The sequence below is a fragment of the Tasmannia lanceolata genome, unplaced genomic scaffold, assembly GCF_043159265.1.
Source record: "Tasmannia lanceolata isolate RefF3 unplaced genomic scaffold, GAP_Taslan_0.1 ptg000018l, whole genome shotgun sequence".
In the NCBI taxonomy this organism is placed as follows: Eukaryota; Viridiplantae; Streptophyta; class Magnoliopsida; order Canellales; family Winteraceae; genus Tasmannia; species Tasmannia lanceolata.
The window spans coordinates 15,525,731-15,540,406 of NW_027518695.1; the positions used below are offsets into that span (position 1 = coordinate 15,525,731).

The following is a 14,676-nucleotide window of genomic DNA, read 5'->3' on the forward strand; positions in this document are numbered from 1 at the left end:
ATCATGAGTTAATGAATAGGCTTTACCATGGCCGAGTTCTCAACTGTGTCCACATTTTTAAATATAGACCTAATTAATTTTGAGTTTCCACAAAGATTGAAAATTGTGGGCTAGGGTGATTTACTCCAAGTACCAAATCCCTAACTTGTGTCTTCATTTCAGTGAGTGGGAATCGAAGGGATCCACCTGTGGAAGTTTTTGATTCCCGAGTTTCACAACATGTCCCCTCACATCTCCCTTAGTGTCAGCAAAGCCACAAAATTTGTTTTGGTTGGACAATTGGTGCGGCGAAATTTTGGCCTTACGCTTCCCTAACATTTTTCCTTGTATTGTTAACTCTAGAGACTTGATTGTGGATTATCTTGGCACACCATGGGCCGCAATTGGATTATTACCTTGCTTATGCACGAGGGTAGCTCCCTCAGAATATTTGACGTGTTCCAATGTCTTTGTGTTGATTAGTGATCATCACCTCTATTATGAATTACCCTGATGAGTGACGGTGGGGTGCAGAGGCCGAGGAAAATGCATTTGCTTTTATACATCTTATTACTCAATAGTTACTGCCATAGTTGGAAAAATTGTTTTGTTTCATCACAATCGACAGAAACATCTCATACAAGTTGGAGCTATTGGTAGTGATGACAAGGGGTATCATTCAATTAACTATGATGATTCAGCTTATGACAGCACCTAAGGGCGTGTTCGGCAAGGCTTCTCATTCTCGCCCAATTAGACGGGCAAGAAACAGAGTGATGAGAATCTTTAGAAACCGTTATTTACTGCTTTGTAGAATCCTATCTTTTAGTCGAAAAAGTAGGCAAAATTTCAGAAACAGACCTTAACCGGTCACACAGCCGAATGGGATTTTTGAGATTTTTTTTGGCTTTCGTCATTCTCCACCCCTAACAAAGGGGAAAATCCCGTAAAAGAATACTTGCCGAACACACTCTAAGAGATGACTTAGGTCTAAGAGATGAGATATGATATGTGAGAAATTTAAATAACTCAATCTTTATTTTTATTTGAAATATTTATTGTTAGACGCTGGCTCTTTTTTTTTGAACAATTCGCTAGCATTTTTTTTTTAAATTTCTTTTAGTTTCATTGATTTTATTTTTTTTTGAATGGTAACTGAATATATTAAAAAGGGATAGACCGAAAAAAGGCCTCCCGCACCCCCCACTAGGCCAGAATTACACACAGCGAGAAAGGAAAAAATACAAAGAGAAATTATGGGGGGAGAAAGTCGAAAAGCTCCAAAGACTGCTTGACTACACCCGCTTTAGCCAAACTATCAGCGATTTCATTGGCTGATCGCCTAACATGAAGGAAATCTACCGAGCAACCGACCGATATATCCTTAATTTCATCGAATAAACGAAGAAATCTCCAAGGAGGATTCACCGAACCCTTAAGCCACCTAATTACATTTACGGAGTCTCCTTCCACGATAGTGTTCGCTACCCTCTCGCTTCCTAACATCAGGAATCCTTGGTAAGCGGCTCTGACTTCAGCTTCGGTAGAATCTGCGACACCTATAGGCCCGGAAAAAGCCTGCACAACATCCCCCTCTGAATTCCTTAAGACACCCCCGATCCCAGCTGGACCCGGGTTACCTAAGCTTGATCCGTCAAAATTCAGCTTAGAAAAACCTACTGGAGGATTGACCCATTGCTGAGAGATTCTAGGAGTGGGTACTTGACTGTTGCATACCACTCTCCATCCCGCCCACAGGTCGAAAGCCGAAACAAATTTGAACATGGGCAGTGCCCTTGCCCATGAAATCGATAAGGCTACTACCTTGATATACACATGTAATAGGGAGAGTTTGAACGCCCAGCGAAAATCCTATTGTTTCTTTCCGACCACAAAACCCATAGCGTAGCCATTAATGAAATCGACCACAATACCTTACCTTTTGATCTCCATGGATTAAACGCCCACCCCTCAAATAGATCCTTGACTTGGGAAGGGAATACCCACTCGATGCCAAATCTCGCCAGAACCCTTCCCCATACCTCTCGAGCGACTTTGCAATGGATGAATAAATGCTCCACTGATTCTCCAGCTTCGATACACATAACACAATGATTGACTATGATCATATTCCTTGCCCTCAAAAAATCTACAGTTTGAATACGACCTTGAATCACCGTCCATCCGAAGAAACAAATTCTAGGAGGAACCTTTATCTTCCACACTTTTGCCACAGACCGATTTGCCGCGCACGGATACAGTCCTTTGTAGAAAGATTTTACCGAAAAATAACCAGATGAGTCCCACACCCAGAGCCTTTTATCTGCCCCTGATGAACTGATGTAGTTGTCGTCCAAGAGCTGAAGAAAAGAAACCATCGAGAGCAATTCCCTGTCGAAGAAATTTCTGCGGAACATCGGCTTCCATATCACCTTATTGGCCCGAAACTCAAAGCAATCTTTGACTAAAGCTTGTTTGTCCCTGGCCACCACATATAAATCGGGCAACAAATCTTTTAAAGGGATGTCGGAACACCATACCATATTCCAAAAAGAAATTCTATCCCCCGAGTATACTCTATATCTTATGCCGCGGTCAAAACATGGACTCAATCGCAAAATATCCCTCCACTGAGTCACGCCTGGTTTGTTGAATCGGTTTAGGGATCTCCAATTACCCACGTCTGCGCCATATTTACCACCAATAACTTTCGCCCATAACTGAGTCTGTTATTCGCCCATAATTGAGTCTATTCTTTTAGTTTCATTGATATATTGTAATAAATTTGATTTTTAAAGTAATAAATGTGTCTTTTTGTTAAATTTGATAGTTATAATGGTTTCTTATATTTATCTAAGAATCTCTATTTTTTGAATTTTTTAGATTTTAACTATTTAAAAAAAATCTCTCGTCATATGGTCCTTTCAAAAATGAAATATATTGAAATGGACAACGCCACTATCCCAGCCCAATCTAGCTAGGTTCTATCGATCATGTCCTCTTTCCAACAATTGTACCTTGTCTTTGGGCACCTTAGGCATTACGAGAAAAAGACCACCAGAGAAAAAAGTATTTATCTTCACATCCCAGGCCCAGGCATTGTTTAAAATTTCGACCGGGCCGACATCATCTTATTTTTTTCCGAAATTTTTGGGTTGCTACAAAATTTCGTCCGAAATTTTTGCAATTTTGGATGAAATTTTGGAATAGGTCTGAAATTTTTATTTTCTTAATTACTGAATTTCGGCCGAAATTTTGGTTTCGAACACTGCAGAAACCGACACCGAAACTGAAATTTTAAACCTTGGGCCCAGGTCATAGTGAGGTGAGGCATCGGTGTGTCTTGGTTGGTAATAATGGTTTCTTATATTTATATAACAATTTTTCAATTTTTAACTATTTAAAAAATTCTTCGGTCATAGGGTCAATATCTGAAACGAAATACCGAAATGGACAAAACATTAAAATGTACTGTCGCACTAACAAAAACAAAATTTCGAACGAAACGAAATTGACAACTACGGTTACTGCTAATGGTGGCCCCATGTTTTCTAAAATTTGAAACGCCCTCACTTCTCCCAGAACCACAGTTTTCTTATGGTACATTATCCATTGTAGAATTCTTATTGGAGATCAACTGATTACCAAGAAGATTCGTGATTACCGAGACTGCTGTGTATATTTTATACAAAGCAAGGTTTTAAATGTCAGTTTTGGTATGCATGTCTCTCACAATAAAAATGGAAACAAGTCAGTTTCGATAACACACCTCGTGAAAGTGATACATCATTGCAAATATGGTGTAATCCATACACGGTTCAGTCATAATCATGTGCAAGAAGAAGACAATATGCAGCAAACTATGGGAATGGCACCAAAGAAGTGTTGGTATGCATTCATACTAACAAACTACCTACTCTACATATGAAATGATTGGCACGGAATTTTATCCACAACTTTCAAAATAATTTAATGATTAACCGGCACTATGGGACTTGCTTATGCACCAATGTTCCGAAAGAGGATCAAGCATAAGAAAGAACAGACAATGGAAATGAAACCTGCAAGTTCTGCCGCATATTCATCCTGGGGTTGCTCCTCTGCAAACCTAAATTCCATATTCCCAATATCTTGGAGTTCCTTAAAAATCCAAGCTTGTGGACCAGCTTCACGCAATAACTTAAGGTACTGATAAACAAATCCAATGACCTCATAAACCTGTCGGTGCATAACATTAAGAAAAAACACACAGTGAGAAGAAATCAATACATTACAACAATGAGAAGAAATGAATACATTACAATTTATCTTGTCATATAATCATGGACAAATGTGAAAAAAGAAAGCAAATCGAACATGCCAGCAAGTGGCAATTGAGTTACAAAACACAAAAGAAAAGTAGAAAATTGGTGATCAATTGGTGAAAATTGAGGAGTACCAAGCTCTAGCTACATAGATAATACCTAGGTTGCAACAGTACGTGTACAAGTGTCAGAATCCAACACGGGTATTGAGTGTGATTCGGCAAACCTCAAAATGAAAGATTCGTGGATTCGCCAAAATATTTTAATTAATCCTGACATTTTAATTATAATAATAATATATTAAAATTTTTAGAAGATTGAGTAAATATAATGTTTTATTTTCATATAAAAAAAACTTACTATTAGGATGGGTAAAACTTAAAATATGCAGTAATTGAATCTTGGCATTAATACTATGAAGATAAAACATAATCTCGCCGGAAATATTTCGATTTCAGTTTGGACCGAAACCGAAATTACATTGAGTCAGATTTTTACGTGATTTCCCCAAAATTTCATTTTTCACCCTTATTTACATAATTTCTACCGAAATGGCAGAAATTTCCACCGAAATTTTGTAATTTTCGGTGGAAATTTTTGTCAAATTTTTAAATGATTTTGGCCGAAATTTCCACCAAAACCGAAATATTTCGGTTTCGGTGGTGGCCAAGGGTTGACAGATAGAGAAGACGAAAGAAAAGATGTGGGGTTAATACTAGGGTCTTACAGGCCAAGGGTTGACAAAGGTGGTAAGTAGATTAACAACTCTTACTGATTCGACTCCACATTAGCCAAGACTGTAAGAGTTGTTTTTTTTTTCAAAGTTAACTTTTATTGATAATAAGATCAAACAGAGAACAACAGAATGAGGACAAGATGTTCCTAAGAAAGGATTACAAGAAATAGCATAGAGCAATCCCCTTAAGAGGATGAGATGCCAATTTCAGTCTGATAGACAAATTGAATGGCCGATAGATAGACAAGACTGTAAGAGTTGTTGAATGACTAAACTTGTATAAGACCAATGACACTTGCAGGTCCATCCTTCCACCAAATACTGACCCTATTGTCATCATATAAAGGTGAATCGCCACCATGCATTCTATTCAAAAGTTGTCAGAAGACCACTCAATGCAAGCTACTCTTGTGAGATAAATTCGAAGTTGAAAGAGAAGAACAAGTCACTCAGAACCCACCCTTTCAGGTGATTTGAGTGAGCAGAATTGCTCTTCTTTTCCATAATAAATAACAAGCATTATTAACACGAGACAAATGCATGATATGTTACATATCTAATAAAATCACATCTATAAAGGAAACTGAAGTCAATTTGAAGGATAAAACTCAAGATTCCCTTTTTAGCGAGAGATTCCATCTCAGCATTTGCTTCTCGACAGACATGGAGAAAAGAAACATGATACTCGTGACAAACATCCAATACATCATAGATTAAATCAACTAACCACCAAGAAAATTTCTCCCCTTTTCATAACCAAAATCTTATGACACTAAGAGAATCACCTCCAATACCTAAAGGTGCCTAAAAGGGAGAAGTGAAGCCTTTCACGGTGTAAAAGTTTAAAAGCTCCATCTTCATAAGAATCCCTAATGCCCAAGACCCCCAAGGAAGCCAACCAAACCTATTTAATATGTCTCTAATGATCCCCAACAGATTCTAGAAGAGAATTTGAAAGTGAGAACCCACCAAACTTCAACTTTGGAAACCTATTTGGAGAATATGCCATCTTTCCACAACTCCCTCCAAATTTCTCCTATGCTTATGTACGAACTATCTCTAAAGAATTCCTATGGATATCCTCTGCTCTTAACTCCTAAAATTTCTCTCATGAAACCATTTGCAAATTATCCTATTCATAATAATTTTCACTTACTCTTGACGCACGTATTCATTTGTTTCTAAATATGCTATTATCACATTCTGACCAAACTAACATAGCCACTTAATGCACCCTCCAAACTGTCTGTCTTCTAGATGCTAATGGGCCGGCCATTACACCAGACTTCCAATAACGTGTCAATGGAACCTAATATCATTCATTGCATGTCCATAATACATGAATGGACAAGTATAACTTGGTCAAGAAGGAAAAGTGGGTCAACAAGTGATCCAGTGACTCTTTTGAAACCAAAACAGAAGAAACACCTACTAAGAATGAGCAATTGTCAATATATTATTCAGGCCTATATGCCAACAAAAAACAAAAAATCAATAGGACTGAGATTTGACCACTAGTGACTAGTGGACACTACCACTTCACTCCCACCAACCTATTGTATCCATATAATATCCATACATTTAGGATGCAACACAGATACGTATACAGGATAATATTTAGATATACCCTAGCAGTATCGTGTATCCCAGTAGAAGAATTGAACTTGCATGTGATATCACCTTCATCAAAGCAGATACATCAAACCAGGGTGACCCCTCACCCTCTCTGACCCAATCATCAAAAGATTCTTGGAAGGTTGTATAAATTACTCAAGAAGAATATATCGAGATGGCCTACATATCATCTAAAGAATCATATAATAAGAAAAAATAGAAAATATATAAGCTGGACTATTTTCTGGATATGGGCATATGGCAGGCAAAAATGAGAAAACATGAGAAATGCTATGGGACACTGAAAATGTACCATGAAAAAACAAAAGCTATGAAAAGTTTGAGTGAAAAATGCAGGTAAACATTATGCAGTTAGTTTTTTCGCTATTTAATGAGAGAGAGAGAGAGAGAGAGAGAGAGAGAGAGAGAGAGATTCAGCTAAAAGTAATATCAACCATACACACATTGATAAGTTTTGAAATTATTAGCAGATAAGCATACAATAAACCAGTTCTGAGGGTCTTCTAGAAGACTAACACGTAATGTTTACAATCAATATGGAAAATTACAAATAGCAAATTACTAATTTTTGCTTCAAGAAAGGACAACTATTTCAACGAATTTAGGGAAGATGATTAAGTACCATATCGATGCCGGACTCTGTCAGGTGTATAGACATGACAAAGATATAAGCTATAGACGATCGGTGCATTCCTTCGTCACCAACCCCAGCAGATAAACTGGTTGCCCATCCTTTAGCTTTGAGAAAGAAATGTAAACTTCCCCTGCACTCTGAGAATTAGGAATTTCTTTAATCCATGCATGATAAACACGCCCATACAAGATAAGCCGCAATAAATAAATGGCGTTGCGCGATAAGATAGAAAAGTGGGGTTGAGCCTCTAGCTCAACTGGTCAAGGCTTTGTTCATCAATCTTGAGGTCGGAGGTTCAATCCCAGCTTACCTACCAAAAAAGGTAGAAAACGCATGGTTGATTCCTACTCAGCAGGCCCATAGAAGTACCTTATAACCAACTATGAATACTTTTCAAAATCTAGATAGGCTTTTTGTCTAATGTGATAATTATAATCACATCTAACATAAAAAAAAAGGGCGACTCAGTGCACGAGGCTCCCGCCATTGCGGGGTCTGGGGAGGGCTAGATGTACAAAGCCTTACCCCTGCTTTGCAGAGAGGCTGTTCCATGACTCGAACCCGTGACCACCAGGTCACAATGGAGCAACCTTACCGTTGCGGCAAGGCTCACCTTCTAATAATCACATCTACCATATCAGTAGAAAATCTTGGTTTGGGTAAACAATTTTATTTATCTCCCATTTTTAAGATTTCAGTAACATGAATTTTGTTGAGGATCACAAGAGCGAGCTGAACAACTCTAATTCCTTCACATCGTGTCTGAGGTGCCTATGAGCCAAGACAAAATTTAAGGAAAATCCCAGATTAACATGAAAGAGAACCTCATTAAGCGTACCACACCTCATTGAGAATGAGATAGGTACATTATCCCAGAAATAAGTTAGTCTTCCCTTAAAATTAGGGGGTTCACATGAGTAGAACTAGGACCAAATAGTAAATGGTATTAGAACCATCATTTCAATCGGAGTCCCCAAGTCTTTATGACACAAAATGGATACAAATACAGGACAAGGAGGCCTATGTTTATAACATATCATATCAAAGAAATTTTGTGACTTTAATAGCTAAAGTATTATGTACCAGAAATTATATCCGTACCCATTCTGGAAATACTTTAAAATATTAGCAGTCAATTTTGAAATTGTCCAGTTAAAATAATATAAGGCCATAAAATATATTACCATGTCCCAAAAGATGTGCTAAGTAATCTTCAGGTTTCTTCAGGTACTCCTTGTCAAGACACGGCAATGTCCATGTTAAATTGAGGATGTGAACATCTTTTACTGCCTCTAACCTATAAAGTTTACCAGCTTTCCAGATAGGTAAATCCTTATGAGGGTCCGCATTTAGATGATGACCTGCTTTGACACTAGTGAATAGCTCCACCACCCAATCTTCTAGGATGTCTAGAGACTCTGCAGCATTAAAGAATTTACATTTAAGATTAACTATATACTAACACAATGGAAGTAAAATCCATTGTTCACCACCATATAACCCCTTGCACATAAAAATTTCCAAGCAATGAATGTAAAATAAACTAATGGAAAAAATAAAAAGAAATTTTCATTAAAATAGAATAACAAAATGGACACCATCAATACCATAGAAGTAAAACCTAACCTCCTCCAACGACCACTAGTTTCATTAATCCACCACGATAATTGTCTTGGTACAATCGCAAAATTTGTTCCCTCAAATTAATACCACTTTCCACAGCATCACTCAGGCTTTTCTTATTGCCTTCCACAAAAGTTGAGAAGATAATCATTTTCAAAGAGAAGAGAATTGGAAAAAGCTAACTAATGAAAATAAATAATAACGACCAGGAAGAATGACTAATGGTTCCATGCTTACCCCAAAAGAATCTGTTAAAAGGATGACCTGGTGCTGAAGTATGACACTGAAGTTGTTGAAGGCGACAAGCATCATTTTGTAAAACCTGATTGAATTCTACAAAACAGAATAGAATACATTATAGAATCAAATAATAGTTGAGTAGAACTGTGTCAGAACTCTTAGCAAGAGCAAAAATTTTAAAAATTGGCACAAGTTCAAATCAGTCTTTAAAAATGTGGGTGCGGCGCGGAACGGGGCCGAAGACAATCCTAGTCGACTCAGCACGACGCGGTCGAGTACTCGGTTGACGTGGCTGAGTACTCATTTGACACGGTCATAATTTGGAAGAGTCAAACTCGGTTGACTGCGGGGCAAAATGTGGAACGCGGCGGCAAAACACGGAATACGACCAAGGTAAAAGGGAGTCGATGCGGACATGGGGGAGTTATAAAACTATGGTTCAAATAAACTTGAAAACCATACCTGAATCTACTGCCAATACTTCACGTTCCATTGCTTCGGCCTTAACTAATGGAGAAGTAAAGAATTGAGAAAATCTGAAAGAATAAATCAAGCAACATTAGTATTTCCAGACGGTCTGATGTCATCTAAGGTAATTTCTTAAGAATTTTTCAGAGGAGACACAGTGACCATAATGAATCAGAAAAAGAGAGCCAACGTTGCAACATGAATATACAAACAATTGGATGCAGAAGAATCCTTACATCGAACACTAGTTGACTTTGCAAACCAGTATACCTTTTTAAGGCTCCCTTGAGAAATTCCCGATTAACTTCGAAGTGGTAGCAAGTATACTCAGTTTCTGTGTAAGCATTTGAAGATCCGCCATGCTTGGACAAGTAGCTATCATACTAGAACATACAGTAAAATGAGATAGCCAATGGCCAACAAATTTCCATTCCCAACTAGTAGCTAATAAAGACAAGCTATCATAATCAATCTACAGATTGCCTAAACTTCCTAAACCAACAATACGAAGACATTGATTACACAAGCTTAGTTAAATGACTGAAAGATCAAGAAGAACGCAACACTTAGTATGCCTCATGACAAAGATAATTCACCCAAATTCTCACAGCCATATTAGCATGAAGGAATAGCATGAAAGACAAAAACAGTCAAATCACTTTTTACGATAAGCAAATTTGATCAGTAAAGTCATAGTTATTTTACATTATGCAGATGGGGCCCATCACAATTGGCTCCTAGTGGAAACTTATGAAATTTGTGAACTTTATTTCTAAAAAAACAATGGATCATGTGGTTAAGCTATAAGTCCATGCCCTTCATGAAAACTCTCTCCTCTTTCTCTCTTTTCATTTTTTTTCTCCTCTCTTCCTCCTTCCTCTTCCCTTTTTTTTTTTTGAATGGTAAACAATAGTACTACTATAAAGAAGCTCTTTCAGAAAAAAAAAAGTATTACTATAAGAACGGAAACCCCCAAACCGATGTGGTCAATACAGAGAACACCAAGAGGAACAATAGAAGAGAAAGCAGTCCAGTAACACCCCTTAAGGGGGGAGGAAATCGAAGATCTCCAAACAAGAACTAGCCACACCATCTCTGGCAAGCCTGTCGGCCTCACTATTGGCCGAGCGCCTAACATGCTGAAAGGAAATTGTAGACCCCGCTCTTCGGTCCTTGATCTCATCCATCCAATGTGCCAATCTCCACGGGGGAGGAGTTACCCTTCAACCACCGGATTACATTAAGGGAGTCACCTTCCCCAATAACTTGATCAAGAAGAGATGGATCCAATATCCTCAACCCACGGAGGATCGATCTAAGCTCTGCATCATTGGAGTCCGTCGATCCAATTGATCCCAAAAAAGACCACTTTGCGGAGCCGTTGTCATCCCTTAGGAGCCCTCCAATGCTGGATGGCCCTGGATTTCTTAAGCTGAGCATGAGGGTTCCAAGCCTGAGATATACCTTCTCTTCGCTCACTTCCCCTGCAAATCACCCTCCATCCATGCCACAAGTCAAAGGCAGAGACAAATCTAAATGAATGAAGACATCTTACCCAAGCAATTGTTAAAGCAAGGATCTTTGAGAAGATGAATTGGGGACTTTTTACTAACCCCTAAAAAATCCTATCATTCCTCTCCTTCCATACATAAGGCGCAGCAAACTATAATGAACATGTGGTGGTTGCGAAGGTGGCCCACTGTAAGAATTTTGTCTCGAATGGCTGTCTAACCGAAGGTGCAAACTTGGGGAGGGGCAGGAATGCTCCACACTCTAGCCAGGGACTAGGAAGCAGAAATCGAAGCAAGATGCTGATAGGAAGACTAGACAGAGAATGGGCCAGAGGAGCTCCAGATCTAAACCCTAACGTCATCCCCAGACCTCCTTATGTAGCCTGAATGAAGTAGCTCCAAAAGATTAGCCACCCTATCCAACTCCCTGTCAAAGAAGTTTCTTCTGGAATTAATCCTCCAAGGCAGCTGAATTCCCTCCCTTACCAAACAATCTTTAACAAACGCCTCCTTATCCACCACTACAACATATAAATCTGAGAATGCCATCTTTATGGGAACCTCACCACACCACTTATGGTGCCAAAACTTGATCATGTCACCTGAATGCACTCATAATCGTATCCCTTCTTCAAATTTGTGTTTATGTTTCATGATGTCCCTCCTGACCGTTCCTCCCCCATGCCTAAACTATCATCTGACTCCTACCTTCCTAGCACCAACATGACACTGAAACAAAGAGAGCTGATTGATGGGAATATTCGCCAACACCGCCTTAGTAAGAGTAATTCTCCCCCAGAGAAACTAGGTTCCATTTCCACGTGTCCAGTTTCTTTTCTACCCTTTCGACTGTCGGGTCCCATAGCCACCTCTTTTTCGGACGACCCGCTCCCAAAGGAAGCCCAAGGTAGATGGTGGGAAATGCACCCACCTTGCAACCCAATATCCCAGCTAAGGCATTGATATGTTTTGACAGGGAGTGAATTCCAAAAATCCTTGACTTCATATAGTTCGACCGCTGCCAGGTAACTAGCTCATAGCATCTTAAGATTGCCTTTAATTTCATCACCTTACCTTCTTCAGTAGAACTAATTAACTAAAAGCAAGGGTGTTGTCTGCAAACAGAAGCCAACCTTGAATCCCTCTATTAGCCCTAAAGAACCACACATTTCCAACATCCTACTAAGAGTTTCTGCCACTATTACAAATAAAAATAGAGATAAGGGGTTCCCCTGTCTTGGCCCTCTCGATGGTCTAAAAAAACCTTTTGGCGATCCATTGATTTTTTTATTTTATTTTTTTTATTTTGAACAGTAGCAAATTTATTATAGAAGGAAAGATGACCGACATGGCCAGTACAAGGCAGTCCTCGCATGCTAAACAAAAAGCATAAAAAAAACCATCAGGAAATAAGAAAACATAAAACAGAGAAACTCAAGGAGGGACAGAGTCAAACAAAGCCAAAGACTCCTTAGACACCCCCTCCCTAGCTTGGGAAGCGGCCACTTCATTAACAGATCTCCTTACATGCTGGAAAACGATGGAGGAAAACCCCTCCCGATCTCTCATCTCGTCGAAGAAGCAATCAAATCTCTAAGGATGATTATGAGATCCTTTAAGCCACCGAATAACATCCACCACCATTTGATTTAGCTATTTAAATCTAAGAGCATTAAACCTCGATGATCAAGCATCATTTCAACTATTGTAGGGAGTACTTTCAAGCAAAAAGCAGGAAGCAAAGATTTGAGTCATTGGCATGAGAACTGGAGGCATATAATTTACTTTCACTGTCCATCCATGTTCTTACAGCGGTGTGCATTCATAAGAGTAAATATTGAAAAGCAATTACAAGGGCTAATTTGCTTTAAGGATCCTTAATTGAGCTTAGTGTACTTATCAGAAGTAAGATTTCACGTTTCGATTTTGGTGTGTGTTTCAGTCATGACAGAAATGAAAACACATTTGTTACAGATGGAAATTTCAGTAGAAATCCAGTAATATTATGGAAATGTGTGGAAACAAATTCAAATGATGGGCCATTACTATGAAACTTCAAGAAGTGCTAGAATAAGTACAAATACACACTCAAAACTATCACACAAACAGAAGAAAAAAAAACCATAATGGTTTAACAAATGTAGCACATGCTTAGTAATTCAATACATACATTTCACTTCTTTATACATAATAAATAAACCACATTTATAATTATGCAATGCATTTTGGTATAGTACACCAGTAATACACTTACAGTTCTGGTTTTGGTATACGATTCAATTTCAGTATATGTTTCGATGGGGATGGAAATGGAAACATTTTGATCGTTTCATGTGGATTTCAGTGGAAATTCAAAATCATGACCAAAAGTTGATTATGTAGATAATCACATAGCACCTCATGTTATTGGTTCAGCAAAGAGGTCAATCTAAAGCATGTTCACATAAATTATAAGATGCATGAAATAAGTTTGAGTTCCAACCAGACCAGTAACAGTGCAGATATACTGATCAAACGGATGAAATAAAACTAAACGGACCTCATTTTCATCCGGAAATTCAGAACTCCCCATGAAGAGCATGTGTTCTGCAAAACATAAGCAGCATAAAACTTGGACATTAAAAGTCAGAATGGCTCAAAGCTAATTTTAGATTTCCACAAGAATAGTAAATGATAAAGAACTGGAATGCAGATCTCACATAAAGAAAAGATCTATTGTTCTTTTCCCAAAAAAAAAAAAAAATGGTATCTCTAACATGTATGTGTTGGAAAGCAGCAGTACTGAAGTTTCAGCAAACTTGTTAGACAAATTTCACACTATTTATGTGTTCCTCCCAAAGAGGCCACTCACTAGGGACATGAGGCACTTCAAATGATCACATCAGAAGAACAAACAAGTCGCCTGTTTCAAGAACATCATGCCATGGCAATTCGGTTATTTAGTGACTATGTCACAAATTTCGAGATATTATCGTGGTAAATTAAAATATTGCTATTTTTTTTTAGTTCTCAAGATTATTTCAGGATTTTGTCGTTTTATCAAAATATCGCCATAAAATGGCTCTATTTTGAAATATCGGAGTTATTTATGACATAGTTTGGTGATTGCACGTGGCATTCATATCGAGTAACACCTTACAAATGTTATTTGTATGAGTTAATTTCAAGTGACTGAACGATCCTCCCTATGAGGAGCAGCTCCTAATAGAAATAGAGGCATTTCATGGTTGTGAAGCCTCATTTGTTGAGGCTTGGTCCTAAAAGGAGGGGAAAAAAACCCAAGACGCCACAAGAACGAGCCAACAGGAGCAGGAAGAAATGCACAGTTTAGAGTGTTTAAGGAGAAAAGATACATTTTGGAGCTGCTCTCGATCTTGGTACTCTATCGTAAATTATCTCCTTCCATTTCATAAAATTATCACTAGTTTGAAAAAAGCAAAAAGGCTCCTTCAAACAGACCAACCAAACATAAGAGATTTTAATCAGAAATTATTCTTCCAATGGATCTGTTATTACCATTAAAAATATTGTGATTCCTTCCCTCCC

The 14,676-nt window shown here is 38.2% G+C and overlaps 1 protein-coding gene across 1 annotated transcript in view; it reads right to left on the minus strand.

The window, feature by feature from the left end:
• LOC143849764 (Insulinase (Peptidase family M16) family protein) overlaps positions 1-14,676 on the minus strand; it is a 51,144-nt gene that overhangs the window by 24,975 nt on the left and 11,493 nt on the right. Inside the window, exons 3-10 of the mRNA XM_077358941.1 lie at positions 13,670-13,716; positions 9,890-10,002; positions 9,614-9,687; positions 9,149-9,244; positions 8,915-9,034; positions 8,473-8,706; positions 7,277-7,425; positions 4,041-4,197 (exon numbers count right to left, since the gene is read on the minus strand). Of these exons, the coding sequence (XP_077215056.1) occupies positions 4,041-4,197; positions 7,277-7,425; positions 8,473-8,706; positions 8,915-9,034; positions 9,149-9,244; positions 9,614-9,687; positions 9,890-10,002; positions 13,670-13,716 (990 nt within the window). The remainder of the gene's footprint in view (positions 1-4,040; positions 4,198-7,276; positions 7,426-8,472; positions 8,707-8,914; positions 9,035-9,148; positions 9,245-9,613; positions 9,688-9,889; positions 10,003-13,669; positions 13,717-14,676) is intronic.